At 39.6% G+C, this 16,358-nt stretch overlaps 1 protein-coding gene across 4 annotated transcripts in view; it reads left to right on the top strand.

Annotated features, from left to right (window-relative positions):
* Positions 1 to 16,358, top strand: part of CREB1 (cAMP responsive element binding protein 1) — a 39,921-nt gene that overhangs the window by 6,900 nt on the left and 16,663 nt on the right. The window contains exons 2-5 of one of the 4 annotated variants that reach the window (XM_074872949.1): positions 5,130 to 5,200; positions 7,468 to 7,546; positions 11,530 to 11,651; positions 15,036 to 15,182. In XM_074872949.1, the coding sequence (XP_074729050.1) occupies positions 11,538 to 11,651; positions 15,036 to 15,182 (261 nt within the window). In that variant the 5' untranslated portion in view covers positions 5,130 to 5,200; positions 7,468 to 7,546; positions 11,530 to 11,537. The remainder of the gene's footprint in view (positions 1 to 5,129; positions 5,201 to 7,467; positions 7,547 to 11,529; positions 11,652 to 15,035; positions 15,183 to 16,358) is intronic. The other 3 variants (XM_074872950.1, XM_074872948.1, XM_074872951.1) reach the window with 3 other exon arrangements.

Raw genomic sequence — 16,358 nt, 5'->3', positions numbered from 1 at the left:
GAGACAGCTGTGAAGGTGTAAATGAGAAAGAGTCCAGAGGAAAGCAGAGCCTGAGCTGGCAGTGCTGCCAGCAGAAATGCTTGTAGTTGCAGAAAGCAAAATGGAGATTTTCTTTTGTGTGCAACACACTGATGCAAAACACAGATTCTGTTTCTTTGTCTGGCCCTTTCTGGTTCATCAGTGGCTCCCATTGCTTACTCAGGGTCATCGTTCTGACCGTCAGTATTAGGAGCAAGTCACATCTCTGTTTCGTGGAGACAGCTGTGTTGTCCACAGGTAATGCAGGTCTTAAACTCCAGTTAAGTATTTGAGAACTGAGATAAATCATTCTCTGTTCTGGAGATGATACTTTTACAGAGTAGATCTGCCTGGCAGGTTATCTGAGAGATCTTTCTCATTTAAGAAGCTCTCCTGCCCCATCCAGGCAAATATAAAAATACATGAAAAATAAAGCAGAATCCACTCGGTTGGTAACATTAGTCAAAATTACTTTACTACAAAATGTGGTCACCATTTTGTTTCAGTTGTTTTTTAGGGAGAAGGTGGGTCATAGATTTAATGTTGGTGCATTAAGCAAGATAATGCATCTGCTATTGCTTCAAGACTAGCACTAATTGACCAAGCAACGATGATTTCAATATAACTAGTAAAGCCAGAGCAACTTTAGGATTTAAAATATTTCCAAGTCTGAGCTGTGGCTTAAGCCCCAAATCTTATGGTTTTAATGTTGCAATAAATTCTGTGAATATGATGCATTCAGAAATTGGACAAGGACAGGGTTTGTAAGGGATTGCTGTTTTTCTTGGGCATACTTGGGCATACTTGGGCATACTCTACTGTAGCACTCCAACTGCAGAAAGAATTCAAAGGTTTTCACTTACTTGAGAGTGTTGAAGCAAAAAATAGTCTGTACTGCCTGTAAAGAAAGAAACAAAGCTATTAAATCGTAACAAAAAGTATGTTGTTGTACAGATACAGGTTATTTTGAATTTATTTCAGACATTTGACTTTATAGCTGGTAATTGTCAGCTTTGTATAAATAATTAAGTCTATCTTACTTTCCGATGACCAGTTCTAAAGATAATCTATTAATAAAACAGTGAAAGCATTGGTCTGAAACATCCATTTTGTTGTGTTTTCTTTCTGAACTCATTAGAAGTGTTGTGGTTTTTTTAAACAAGACACTGCAATATTTACCAAGTTATATAACTTCATGTTCTTATACTACGGGTTGAACTCTAGATAAATACCACGTATGTTCCAAGCATCAAACGGAATGAGCAATGATTGTTTTAATAGTTTATGCCCATAAAGCTTGCAGCATAAATATATTAAGTGGCATTTTTTATTAATTAATCCTTTAGCCACTGACATTCAGAAGTGGGTTAGAAACATTAACAGTGGAGCTGCCCTTCTCACCAACAGACAGATCTCAGCACAGACACAAATTCTACCTAAAATTCTCTTGTCAAGTTTAACTGTGCTGCTGATAATACCTAAAACTCCATGCTTGCCCTGAATTTCTTAACTGATTTGATAGTTCTCTGAAACAGAATGATGCGAAAACAAGTGTGATCTGTATCAGTTCAGGATTCCAACATCTGACCCTTTTCAATCTGCAGTGTTTTGCTGAGGTGACCTACAGTATTCAAACCTCGGGCTTTTCTTTTTTTAAATTTTTACATGAACAAAACAAATGGATGATGAAATTCAGATAACTAATTTAACATTTTAGACCAAACAAAGAACTTCAAATACTGGCAGTTGCTCTCCCTCCTTATAGGATGGGAAAGGAAAGATTTACTTTATTGATGGGAAAGTCCCCTGAATTTCTGGGACTTTCCAGAAGATTAAGTTTCTGAATATAAATTTACATTCATATTACATTAAAGTGTCATCTTTAATCAGTGTCATATCTAAGAACCTTCAGTCCAGTCTTATAATACCCTATTCTGATAAATGTGACGTGTCTGTTAATATTTTTAGACTGTAAAATTAACAGAGACTCTGGAAACAAATGGCTTTGGAATAGAAAGATTTCAGGTAATAATAAACATGTTTAAATGGTTATCTGTCTTTATCACATTCATGCATATGCTTCCATTAAATCATATCTGGTATGTAATTTAAATTATTACAATTAAGGAAACACTTTTATGTAGGTGATTCCTTTCTCTGTTATGGGTGTAAGATTATTACATGTTATATTCTTGGCCCTTGGGCTTGGAGCACTCAGGTTAACCAGACTGATGGGAGTCTGTGTAATGATCCAGTTTTTATTTTTTAAGAAGTTTTCCTGATTTGCTCTGAGCACCTAAAGAGAGCTGGGTGATCTTCTATATAATTTGAAAGTAGCTTTTGCTTTGTTCACTTAAGCATTTGTCATGGACCCAGCGATTGAGAGTATGTGAGTCTCTGTACCACATATATAGAGCAAACCCTCGTCTTAACAACATCATAGTCTTAATTCACTCTAGGAGAGTAGCTCTGTTGAGCAGTCAGTCATCACTCCTGTTTGCTAAAAAGTTTCAGTAGTTTCCCCACCTTGGAGATAAACGTTTATTTAATACAAGCAAGTGTAGAGTGTCTCCTTACAGAGTTGCATGCTGCCACAGGTTTGGGTTTGCAGCAGTTCCTCCAGCTGATGCCTCTGACCTGGGATGTTTAAAGGTTGCTTGGAACGGGGATAAAGATCCTTACAACATGTCAAAACATTGTCAGATATTTTATGTAGCATTTAGGTGGTTCCTATTCTGCCAGAAGGACTGATGGGGCAGTAAAAGGCCATAAGACACAGAAATGTATATGGAGGAGAACAAATATGAGCCATCTGAATGACTCTTCAGGTCAAGTGGAAATTCAAGTCCTGACAGGTCTACCCAGTGGTAAAAAGGAACACATGCACCTTCCTAGACGGATCTTAACCTTGCTAACATGGCATCATTTTCTGCTCCAAATGCTCCTTTCATTGTTGGTAGGGACATAGTCTTCTTTTCTAACATCATCTCCCATTTTCTCCCTGTCACTGGGGAAGGAGAAGGTCTCTGTCCACTTGCAGAATTAGCTCACCTTTCTGTCGCTCTGGATTGCCTTCGCTCTTCTGCTGGAACACCTTCACATGCCAATGTCTGCTGTGAAAGGAGGTGGCCCGAAATGTTCTGCTTGTTGACCAGCACAGCAGGATAAATTATTTATTTGGCCTGTCTAGGTAGCTGGATGGTACCAGAGCAGTTTCTAAATAGCTCGCTGTGCCAACCAGATACAACTACCTCCTTACACAGGGGTCATGTAGCTGCTTTAGTGTGGCGCTGAGCCCAAGCTAACAACGCGTACTAAGAGGTAGGGTGTACCAGCTTGGGCACAGGGCCTCGTTAGCAGAACAGAGATGTCAACTTACTGTACCTATTGCTGTACTCACATTACTTGCATTCAGGCTGCATTAATACATCCCATGGCTTTTAGATGGGTGCTGGTTCACATCCAGCAAGCTTTCACCACAGGCTGAGCAGATGCCGTCCCCACCTCGCTGTGTGAGGAACCTGCTGTTTGCAGAAGTGAGCACTATTGGTGAACTGCAGCCATCTGGTAGCATAAGAGGGGCTCCCTTTTAGAGACACAGACACACACACAGAAAGATACCTCACTGGTCTTAGTACAGATGTAGTCGTATCTTTTTTAATTAAAAACTGCCATCAGACTAGTGTGTGGTCACAGTTTAGCACTGAAGTTAGAAGTGCAAATATGAGAAGTGGCTGGCTTCATGTCACTGCAGTCAGTTGTGCTGAGAGGTCAGCTTCAGATCTCGTGGAGTAATTTATTCCTCAGTTCTCCACGCACTGTTTCAGTCAAAGGTAGAACGAGAATTTGACTAAGGCCAGAAATTAAACCTCGTCATGTGTGGCTATCCTAATTACTTGCTAGGCCTATACCAATTGCAAAGAGCTTGTTCCTGGATTTTGTCATGTGTTCAGCAGGAGAATTAGCTCCCGGATGCTGTCATAAAAAATAATTTGATGCCTGTATTTTATGTTGTGTTAAAGATGTCTGCATCTGGTACTGTTCAGATACGCTGTTGTGATAATTTTTATTAAGTAACCAGCAGCTGCACATCGCAAAGTGATCCACAGTACTGTCAGCAGACACTTGCAGAAAAGAGGCGTGTATTTTGACAATTTCACATGGTTTCATTTTCATGAAAGGAAAGCTTTTTACAGTTAGTAGGAATTACAAGAAATCAGCATAGGTTGAAAATTAGGTGCTTTTTATGTTCTAAAAATAATGTCAGAGAAAAGATGGTAAACTAGTAAAGTGTGGTCAGTTTATATGTAAATGCACTGCATAAATATGACATTGGCAACAAATGTGTAAGAGCTACAAGATGTGCTGAATTCTCAGAAACATGCAAGTTCTCATGAAGTCTTTGTGAATAGATTGTATATACTGCCCAGGACATCCTTAAAAATCTCTTACTTTCTCTAAAATTCAGTTTGCAGGCATCTTTTGGGGTGTTGTGGGTTTTTTGCTACACATTCACTAATGGTGTTTATAAGTAGTTCTCACAATCCTTTTGCATGTTAAGGATCACAGACACAAAGCATGTAAATTAGTCTTTTAATACCCTAAGTGCATTCAATATGAGGACAGAGCATTCATAAATAGAACAGATTTATGGATTATGTTTTCAGTAAGAATATTAGTTACCCACTGACTTTTTTCGGTGGAGGTGATCGTTGAGGCCATTCTTTTACTTCCACTTCAACTCGGCCCTTGCACTGCCCTGACCCAGAAGTTGGCATGAGCATTGAGTGGCTGTGGGTGAACCCATTCATAGAAGTGGTAAAAGGAGATTTAAGACAAAGCAGAAAACTTAGGTTGTGTTCACAGTATGACACACCATCTTGCCACCCCGAGGAGAGGGCAGGAGGAGCAGACACCCAGGGGGCAGCAGCAGGGGCAGTGCCAGCTTGGGGTGACAGAGAGATCTGGTGTAAATTGCAATTCCTGTGCCAACCCACTGTAGTCATTAGTGACAGAGAGAGATAATTATGGGCCTGTCTTGTCCTGTTGAGCATTTATTACTGGTTATGTGTTAGCTGTAAATAAAATTATTTTTCTCTGAACATTTTCAGTCTGGCAGCCATTGAATGGAATTCATAAAGCAGCTGTTGAGCCGCAGCTGAAAGGACTGCCGCACTACAAGGTAACAGTGGAAATGTTTACAGATTTCATGTGAATGTCCTCGGTAATTACACTGAAAAGGTGAAAACAAATAATAGCATACAAGAGCAGTGTTTGATGACCTTTTCCGTGCTTTCATGGTGGATCTGTGGCTTTATAAAGCCACATATAGTAAATACAGAGTGAGTCAAATTCCTGGAACTTTGGATGGTGGAGCTGTATTTGCTTCCTGAACAATTGTACTGGGCATGCCTGCTATGAATAAATCCAAATACAGGGCTTGAGAAACAGGCATTTCCTCTATTTTCCTTCCCTCAGCCCCCTTGCTGCCTTGGCCATTCGCTGCCATGAACAGCTGGGTGGCTGGATACTGAATGAGATCAGGAACCTAATGTGGCAGGAGAAGTGGCCTCTGCAGGTGATGGCTGGGTGCATGTCTGACTGTATGTGGCACAAGTTGGGCTTAAAATAGGGATAGGTTTGTTTGGTCTCTGCTCTGCACTGTTTCTAGAGTCAGTCATGTTCTTCAGAATCTGGGTGTGTACTTTATTAAAGAAGAGGAGAAGGAGACTTTAAAGCGAGTCGCTTGGTGAAGCTGTGCTTACTTGTGAGCAGGTTGTGACAGTACATCTGAGGTGTAAAGCGAACCGTGTGGCCTCAAGGTGTGGTTATATTGTATGGCAAATAACTGTCAGCGTAAGCATTAACTGGTAACAGTGAGTTGTCACTACGATGTTACTAAAGACAAAGAAAATAAAGGCTTGTGGGGAGAGGTATATGTTTTACTGTGCCAACTGGTACTACTGAAAAACACAGAAAGCTTTGGGGCATTCAGGACCTTCACATATGAAAGTGGATGGAGAGTTATATCTGCTGTAACAGCCACAGTGAGGTATTTTGGTTCTTGGATTTAGTGGTGTTTGGGAAAGGACCTCCACCTTTTTTCTCCAGTCTGTCCTGGAAGAAAAAAAGCAGCCTTGTCTGCAGAGCAGGAAAGCTCTGGCTCATGTGAACAAGGAGAAACCAAGGAGCAGAGCCTAACGTTCAGGAGAGATGCTGGAGTTTATGGGGATATTTGGGATAGTAGAGAGAAAAAGAAATAAGAAAACAATATATACCAGGGAGATCACAGACATATCAATAGGTGGATATTAAAGAGTGAAGAAGGTGATATGAAAGCTGTGGGAAGACAGAATTCTATCTTCCTGGCTCTGTAAGCAGATGGGAGGGGAGGTAACTGCTCATGCTCTGAATATACAGCATTGATGTTCACTTTGAATAACAGAGATTACAGGAATTACCATTATCTGTAGCACACCTAGTTTAGCATCCTGTCTTTAAGATACTGAAGATCAGTAGGTACCTCAAAAGACTGTTGGAACCTGCAAAAATGACATGTGACATCATCTCCCCCCCCCCCCCATGAAAACCTTTATTTGAATTTTTAAGGATTAGAGATTGATTTAAATCCTCACTCATGAGGTTTTATCTTCCTTTCAGTTCTGCACTACTTTTGGTATGAAATAACCACACCAATTCTGGATATTCTTGGATATTTTTGTTATCTGTGTGCATGCCTAACCCCTCTTTGAATCCCGATAAATTGTTTATCCGTAGCGGCATCAGTGTTCTATTTGTGCAGTACATGAAGTATCACTGTTCATATTTTTTTAATAGATATTTTTAAATTTTTTATTTTATACTTACAAATTTGCCACCTTTCAGCTTTGCTGTTCCTATAATCAGACAGTGAATGTTTCTTGTTTACTTACCCTGTTACTAATTTAAGTATAATTTTAGTGTTTGAAGCATTTCTCTCCTTTCTGAGGTAAATAATACAGTCCTGTCCAGTCTGCTCATACAACACATTTTCATTGCCCCAAATGCTTGCTTTCTCTGAACATGCAGATTCCACAGAACCCATTTTTAAGATGGGCTCCCAGTCTCCTCACTGTAATCCAGCTGATATAGAGGGTACATCTATACCAATATAGTTTTTAAAGATTGCCCTGTATCTTATTACTGTTGCAGTCTGACACTTTAGCTTTTTGTGTCATAGACACATGTTAAGGAGGAACCTGAAGTGAACTACCTGCAGTAGTGCTGAGCCCCCTTGCCAGGTTTATGCAACTGACGGATGGGTTTGGATTTTTCTACAGTGTGTGTAGTTCGGTTTCCCCTGCATTCTGCAACTGTTTGTGTTTATTAGCATCCATCTTCTGCTGTCCTGGTGTAAATTCAGCTAGTACAGTTAGTTATCTTCTGCTGAACTTCTTTCTCCCACTCCAGGTTTGGCTAAAACAAATTACTGGGTGTCAGCTGAATGTTTTGCTGTTTGACTCTTCACCTCTGCAGTTTCAGATCATTAGTAAGTTTGTTATTAATAAAGTACTATTAAGTACAATAATAGCTCTTTTGAACTAATAAAGGAAATTGTGTATTACGTAAAAGTCAAGAGTTAAATTGTCTCCAACCAGGTGATCTCATCAGCTTTCTTAACCTGTGTTCAGAACCTATCGCCAGGGTGTTCTAGGCAAGCAGACTCTGGTTTTCCAACTCTGGTTGTTAATAGCTGTTTTTTCAGCTGGTTTCATTTAGAATACTTGGTTCAAGATGAACTTCAGCAATTACTAATTTTTTCTCAAAGTGTGGGGAGGCTGTCCTCTCCTGACAAGATGGAAAGTAGCCTGGAAGCAGGGAGGAATGAGAAGGTGTGCTCCCTCTGCTCCCATATGCCTTCTCAGCCCCAGGCACTTGTTCCCCACCAGGACACTTTCAGATCACTGCCCCCATTTGAGAAGTCCCAGTGTGGTGGCTGCCAGGGAAATCAGTGCCAAGAGTGGGGTGGGCCACTGCAAATGAGGCGGGGGGAGCAAAAGGATGGGGTGGTGGGATGGGCCTAAGCATCCACAGGAACAGAAAGACACTGGGGTACTGGTCAGCAAAGCTTGTCTAGACTAGGGGTGTATGAGAGCTTAGAAAGGAGGTGTAAGGATTGACATTCATTTGTATGGTTGGGGAGGTTAAGGTTTCAAACCAAACATCATTTCATCTGTTACATTGTAAATTGCAAGAACTAATAGGCATTTCCAACCTTAATTTCAGCCATTATAGGTTTAGCCTTACACACAACAAGTATTTATGTTCTAGATGCCTGGTCTTGACGATCTTGATCATACTGTACTGTTAAAGCAAACATGAAACAATGTAGTAATCAGTGTATCTGAAATATGATGTCATGATGCTCAGAAATCTTATTCCTTCTTTTTCTCACGAGTTACTGTAACAGGTAGTAGTGAAGATGTTGGAATACAAATACTGTGATGTATAAGTGCACGGTAAATTGAACCAAACTCAAAGAGTACTTAGAACCTGCAAATAATGCAAAACTAAGAGCTTGTCCAAAAACTACAAGTCACGTTGGAAACTTGCTTAAACTGCATGTGTCAAGATGTTAATCTTGCAGGCTGCTTCCTGCATTGCTTGGTGCTTAGTGTATGTTATGAGGAGGTTCCTTGTAGGTGTCTGCAGTTCACATTAAGAATTTGATTTACGAAATGTTGGTGTTGTAGAGGAGGGAGCACCTCAAACAGTTAATGCTTTTGCTGATTACATATGCAAAAGATGATGCAAGTGTGGAAACCAAGCTTGTAAAACCAGAGGTCCTTTGCTGAATAGTGTGTGAGAGGACTGGAAATTCTTCCTAGGAAGACATTGCATTTATCAGCAGGAATTTGGCAACATCTCAACATCTACCTTTGCAGACACAGCTAAATACCTGATTCAAGAGACTCCTCACTTAAACATTTCATCTGTTTCTAGTCCCATTTGTATAGCAGTTGACTCCATATTGGACTCATGATTTCTGTCAGCAAGCAAAAGCATTATTAGTTTTGCAACATACTTGAATTTGTAGCTGGAAAATTGTTTTTTAAAGTTCTTTTCAAATGCTTGGCTGGGAGATGTTGCTGATGCAAAAGATCTGCTCCTGAAATGGTTCTGATGAGGTAGTCTTTTGGCTGGAGTCACCAGGATACATGCATAAGGAATTGGGGGAAAATTGTTGATTTGCTTACCTTGGTCAAACTGGCTGATACTCACAAAAAAAGTGATAAAACTAGATATCTCCTTAAAAATTATAAAAATCAAAGGGTCTGGTTTGTAGTTTGCACTTTTGAAAATACAGAATACTCAAAAAAAAATTGGGCGTATAACATAGGGGACTACGACTGTTAAAATACAACTTGTGTGTTTAAGTTGGGGTAGAAAACCACTTAAACTTGTCATTAATTAAGCCTTTGAGAATGTTTGGTGCTGTGTATTACACAATAGTAATAGTGCATGGATTTTCTTTTGTGCTTTCTGGAAGATGAAATGCAACGTGGAGAAAACTTGGTACTGTAGGAAACAATGGATTTGTATTTGCATGGATGCAGGCTATTCTTGAAATTCTTATAAAAATTAGAACGTCTAGACTACTTAAAATGCAGTGAGTTTACAATTAATCTATTTCATGGCCAGTTTACTAGTATATACATATAGGTAGAGTGTTGTTTACCTGTAAGCATTACTTGGTTTATGTGGGACAAAAATCATGGCAACAGGGAGAGGCAGAACAAAATTCTGGGTGCTTAGAAGAATTTAATCTGCTTTTTCAAAAAATTTGTAAGTTTTCTTTCACAGTTTGTTTTTAAGGAAAATCAGGTTTAATTCTTTTCCTTCTTTTCATTTCCTAAGAGTTTCTAAACTGATGTTGGAACTAAATATTTGGTACTTAAACATTTCAGTGTTCACAAACACAAAAGCTTATTTGAACAGTCACTTTCAGTACTAAATATACAGGTTTTGATTTATATACATTGACTTGCTTTCTTTTGATGTGAGATGCAGCTGCTACTTTGAAATGCTGTTTTACCTTTGTTGATTAGCAATCGTTCACTGTAAGACAGAAATTTCATATACTTAGGGTTGAACTGTGATTCTCCTGCTTTAGGCAGCACATCTCCAAAGAGTATTTTCTTTCCTGTAATACTGAAGTATAGTTTGCATTGAAAGGAAAGTTTCCTTGACCTTGTCTTTAAAATGAAATGTCTTCAATGTGATCATGGTACTACCACCTGCATTGATACTTCTGAGTCTTTTCCTTGGAGGGCCAATGAAGTTGAGCAAGGAGAGGGGCATTTCTCCTTCTTTCCACCTTTCTTCTGATCTGTGCATCCTCTGCCTCCAGGCCCTTTCCCAAAGCAGAAATGCTCTACTGGTTGTTTTGCTCCAGCTCAGAGGAGAGGTGTGCTGCCTCAGGGTAGCCAGAGGCCTGAGTAGATAGGGCAGCACAGGGCAGTGCACAGGATTAGTATTGTGGCTGTGGAGGTAATGTCCATTCTTAATATTTGGTATTTGCAGTTCTGTATAATACAGTCGTACTGCTATATCACCGTTTGGAGCATTTCCTTGTATTTTGAAGTTCTTTTTTATAAATTAAATATTTTCATATCAGTATTTAAAGAAGAACTCAAAAGTAATTTTCACAGATCACTGCAGAATTTAACATTCATTGCACTCTGCCTACATGCATGGGTTTGGAAGTTATGCAACCTCTTTTTATAGAGTTGTATGTTCTAGTGATCTAGGCTTGCTCAGTTATTGCTTAGAAATATAAATATATTAGGAGCTGTATATGATACAAAACTTAGGTCATGTCAAACTACTATGTACCTCTAAACATATAAATATTTATTTGTACTAAGGTTCAAGTAGAAATGGCTTCCATCGTTATGTGTATTGACTTTACCGAGTAGAAAAGACTAAGTTTGCTGTGATGTAGGGCCATACAGAGTCTGGTTGTGGAAAGAATTTGCATGGAGATGTTGCATATTTAGTTTAGACAGAAGAAAGCTGAAAACTAAGTGCCCAAAACAGAAGCAGTTGTTATTGGTTATCTGCAAATTGCAGTTGCGGGGGGCTGTAGCAGGGCATATTGTCACCTTGGCACTGAGGGAGTGCCCTTCCTGACAAACTGCTGGTCGTTATTACAAATTGCAGAGGTACTCATCATCATAGTGAGTTGCTAAAGCAATTTTTTTAAGATGAGCAAAACACATTTTTTCTGATCTCATTATTGGAGGAGACTGGACCTGTTTTTCAGAAATGTTCACACAGAAAAATCAATCTGAGGCAGACACCTGGCATGGAAAAATTTTGCCTGAATGCTAATAGTTTGGCAACATTTTAATAAGCAAATTAAAGCAGTATGTAGTAATGGGAATTCAGCTGCAGTGATTGCTACCAGATCCACCAAGAATAATGGACTTGCATACCAACCCAGACTTACGATAAATATTGTGATTGTAGGTAACTAAATGACCATGGAATCTGGAGCAGAGAACCAGCAGAGTGGAGATGCAGCCGTTACAGAGGCAGAAACCCAACAGATGACAGTACAGGCACAACCACAGATTGCAACGTTAGCCCAGGTATAAAATCATATGGTGTAATAGATTTACCTATTGGATAATTTTTTTTAATAGGGATAATGTCTGCTCGTGGGCCTGAGAGAAGGTTCCATTGATGATTCTGAAACAGGTGCGATGTATAGTTCCTTTAATGTTTGTCTTCACATTTTTAAAGCAGTAGAGATTTTTAACTTCCCATCACATTAGGCTATGTTCTGAAGAACTGTATGTGTGTAAACTGTGTAATGTTAACAGAATAATGAATGAAAATATTTCTAGCATTCTTTACCATAACCATACCACTGAAGGGTGTTTTTTTCAAAACATGTAATTGACTGTCTTTTTTGGATTGACTGGATTGTTTTGCTGTTATGTTTTCTGTTAGAAAATTGTCTATAGCAGTCAGTTTAATTCTGAAGAAAACAAACTGAAAATATAGATAAATAATGCAGCAAATACAACATCTTATCAGATGGGATTAATATTATAAGCATTATAATCAAGTGGAACAACCTGGCATTTGACAGCTTGTGTTATCCTCTTGTCTCCAGAATTTCACAGAATTGTTGGCTGTTTAGAGAGGCAGTAGTAGATAATTTATTATCCCCAAATTATTTTGGAGAGACAAGAAATGCCGTCCCAGCTACATCTCTAATTTTGGAACCTGGTTTCATTCTTGGATACACTGATGGTTGGCAGAAGCATCTCCATTGTATAAATGAGTACAGAATCTATTCAGCTCTCTTCTGTAACCATTTAATTTTAAAACTGTTTGCAGTCTGCAAAGAACAAACGGGTTTTTTAGATCTTATAGTTTGGGGAATTGAGTGTCTTTTAAGTAGCACAAGTGTTAAACCACTTATAATTTTATAATTAATAGCATTATACCTTTTGGTAAACCAGAGGTAGTGCACTTCCATTCAAGTGATAGTATAGCGACTGGAGCTGTTAAAATGCACAGGGTGATTTTGTTGAGTGAAGCAGTAGTGTGAATTTACAGGCCACCAGCTGCCCTGCACCAGCTTGCCTCTTTGGGCAGTTTTCTCACTGTCTAACTTAGGCACAGGATGTAGGTGGTGTGAATAACACTTCAGTGTGAACCGAGTGGAAGTAGTTTATTTCTCTTGCAAAACCAGTAAACTGCTTCTCACTTGGTATGCATTAAGATTTAGTCCAGAGAAGCAAGAATGTTTTAAATTCATGTACTAGCATACTAACCTCCAGGTAGCTGAATTTACAAGTATGCAGTGGGTTGAATGCACTTTACTTGGGCAAAATTACCCCGGTGCTTGAATGAGAATTTTTTCCAAGTGAGAAGAAGCTCTACAACTATGGTTAAAATCCATGTGAACCACAAAGAAATATGTTATATTTTTCCTCATTTCTTCTGTTGTCATTCACTGTATTATTTGCACCATAGCTTTTCCCCAGGCTTTATATTCCTTGTGGAAGTGATATAACAGTCTAAACGTAATTCCTTGTCTTGTTCACATTAGTGCTACATTATTACAATATTTTTAATATGTGAAGTGGCAGTGTTTGGCGTTAGGTAGTGCCCTCAGAGGCTTAGGCAAATCTAAATAACTAATTATGTCAATTCTTTCATTATCTCTTCTAAGGTCACCCCTCTTGTAAGCTTAGTTTAATTGCTGCATTTTTAGTGAGTTCAGAGTAGTTTTCAGAGTCAAAAGGAAACACGTTCCAGTTCCACGAGGTATGAGTCAGAGACATCTGTGGAAGTTACACTCTGCTGTTGGCTTAATTCAACCACAGAGTGGCCTCCAGTTGATCAGTTTTGCCGTCATTGCCAAGGACTATTTAGTCAGACATGCATTATTAAAAAAGGTTGCTTGGCAAAGGAATATAATTTGCCAAAGGAAAGTGCACTTATGTTAATCTCAGCCCCAGTTTCTCTCAGATGTGAGTTAAGTACCACCACATAATGCTGCAGCTGTTTCCCTGAAAAAGGAAGGTAAAGGCAAACACAAATTTGTGGATTAGGGAGAGACAGATGTGGAGGAGAGAGGTCTACATGTAATTCCCTTTAGTTTTCTTGTTAAGCAAGATTTCCTTGTAAGTAGCGGATTTTATGGAAATTCAGAGATCAGCTACTGCAGCTTTTTGAGAACCACGTGTTCATGGGGACAGCAGAGGATTTACTTCTGCAGCTGGTACATAGCAGCTCTTTGAGATTAGGTAGGACAGCAGTGCAGCCCCTTCTCGCATTGTAGCTACGTGGATCAAATTTCTTGTAAATGCCATTGAACACTGGAGGATTGTTAAATTTTCCAAACTTGAGTGTTTAGAAGAAGACTGGCTAGTCAGTGACCCATGACCTGGCTGAGGTCTGCCAGAGCAGCTCGCGTTTGCCTGCAGTCCTTCCAAGGGCTGTGATGGTGTGAGTCGGGCACAAACCGAGGGCTGTGTGCGCTGGCACAGCAGCCCTGGCACCCTCCTGCCTTTCAGGAGCCCCCCAGCCGTGAACGCGCGCATCGTGTCACCAGACAGTTGCTGAGTAGTGGACGTGCACTGGGGCATCCGCCCAGCCATGTAGCAACCTTGGTGCATGGCCCTTCAGCTGCCCGTAACAGTCCTTGTGAGCTGCCAGAGTGCCACTTCCCGCATGACGTGAACAGTTTTGTGTGGGCATCGCTGTCCTCAGAGCCCAAGGCCCTGCGCAGGACAGGCGTGCCTGCACTAATGACACTCATTAGTGTCTCCCTGGTGGCGTAGCCGCTATGCATACAGGTCTGTGCTGTAGAAACAAAGAAACTAAGACTAGAGTTTGTGTTGACCCGTTACACTGAATCACAATAACTACCTACAAACCATTTGTTTCTGCTGCAAACCCATGGGTTTTCTGTCTGAACACATGGTCAGTTTTCTTCATTTAAGTGGACTTTGCCAGCTACTCAATATGGTTTAGTCTCTAGAAAGTCTGAAAGGTACAACTCCCTAAAAATTTTAACTTCTTACATCTGGCAAACACTTTTCATTTTCTTGAGTGAGAACAAAAATAGCTCCACTCCCATATGTTTCTGCCTTTGACTCAGCAGTGTCTGTAGGAGTATACCCGAGTCCTAGCAATAGCTAACTGAAGTAAGCGAAAGGTAATAATGTGTTTTTATTAGGTTACCTCAAAATAGAGGCAGTTGTGTTTTTCTCATTCTTGTCAGTGGTTTTACAAGCGATGTTTTGAGCCTGCAGAAATTCTGCATTAGATTAATCTGTAAAGTAGGTCAGATGTTGGGCTTAGTCAGTTCAGGGGGTTTATATTATGCTGAAACATTTGGGTCATCTAACTGGGGTCTGGAAGAGACATAATTATTTCACCAAAAAGTGAAAGTGGTAGTGAAGTAAGATTTTCCAGTAACCTAATTTATTCTCACTGTCTCTTCTTTGCAGGTATCTATGCCAGCAGCTCACGCAACGTCTTCTGCGCCCACGGTGACCTTAGTTCAGCTGCCCAATGGGCAGACGGTTCAAGTGCATGGAGTAATTCAGGCTGCCCAGCCGTCAGTTATTCAGTCTCCACAGGTCCAGACAGTTCAGGTACTGACTGAAGAAATTGCTAATACATGAATTGGGCCTTTTGAATAGACCTGCCAGTTCACTGGTTTCTAATGTGTTTGTGTCCTGGATTGTGTTTTTGCTTATATAAACTTTCAAGAGCAATTTGAAGGCAAAATCTGTACAGTATTGGCTACTCTGTGACTTGTTGTCTGTTCTGGTTTAACCACTTTTCACTTTCAAACACTGCTGTTTCATTTCCTTCTAGAGTTTGGGTGGTGAGTTTAACAGCTTCATGGTTTTTCTTAGAGTATTACTCTACTTTTTCTCTCTGCTGTATTTTCATACATCTTTATTGAGTAAGAGTTCATATTATTCTGAAGTGAACAAAAGGGATTTTTTTTTTTTAATAATGTAATCTTTAATCATTAATGAGGCTGATATTCTGGGATGAGAGTCTTTGCTTCTTAGAAAATATTTGCATTGGTTTACAAAACAGATGTCTGTATGTTAATGGTCCTTAAAATAAACCTATCAGTCCTCTCATAAAAATGGTTTTAAAATTTGCCTGTTGAATGTTGTTGGATTTGTAAAGCCTTAGCATTTTCTCTTCTGTAAAGCAAGACAGATAATGCAATATGATGAGGTAGCTTGAAGACATAGGAGACAAGTAGTTTGAAATCTTTAAAACCTGTAACTTTTTTTTTAAACACTTTAAGCTCAGTGTTACTGAATGCAGAAGGAGAAATTGCTTGGCATACAGGAGCTACACAGGGCAAGGACTGTACATCATTCCTTTGCTATTAGTACACTGAGCTCAAAAAATACTTAGTTTTAAAAAGTAGACATTGTGACTATTTGATATAGATATTTAGCTGGGTATTACTTTAAAAAATAATAAGGCATGCATAATTTAAAACTAGGCCATTGTGATAATAATCTTTGTTTACTCCTTGTCAGCTTTAGTGCTGAGTTTCTGGCAGGCTCTACCCTTCTCAGCCATTGAAGTCAAAAGTTTAGAGTTTTCATCTATCAGAGGTGAACAGTTTTCAGATAAGTGCACAAGTTACTAGCCCAGAGGTGGACGATAAGAGACTGACAATGAAACCATGCTTGGAATTCAGCTGGCTCAGTGCAAAGCCAGCCTGTTTGGGTATTCAAAGCCCAGTAGTTCACAGTCAGCCTTGGACCAGTTCAGGCCCTCTATCTGATAACTGA

This window comes from Strix uralensis, chromosome 6 (genome assembly GCF_047716275.1).
Source record: "Strix uralensis isolate ZFMK-TIS-50842 chromosome 6, bStrUra1, whole genome shotgun sequence".
Lineage (NCBI taxonomy): Eukaryota > Metazoa > Chordata > Aves > Strigiformes > Strigidae > Strix > Strix uralensis.
This window is presented reverse-complemented; position numbering and strand designations above follow the sequence as displayed.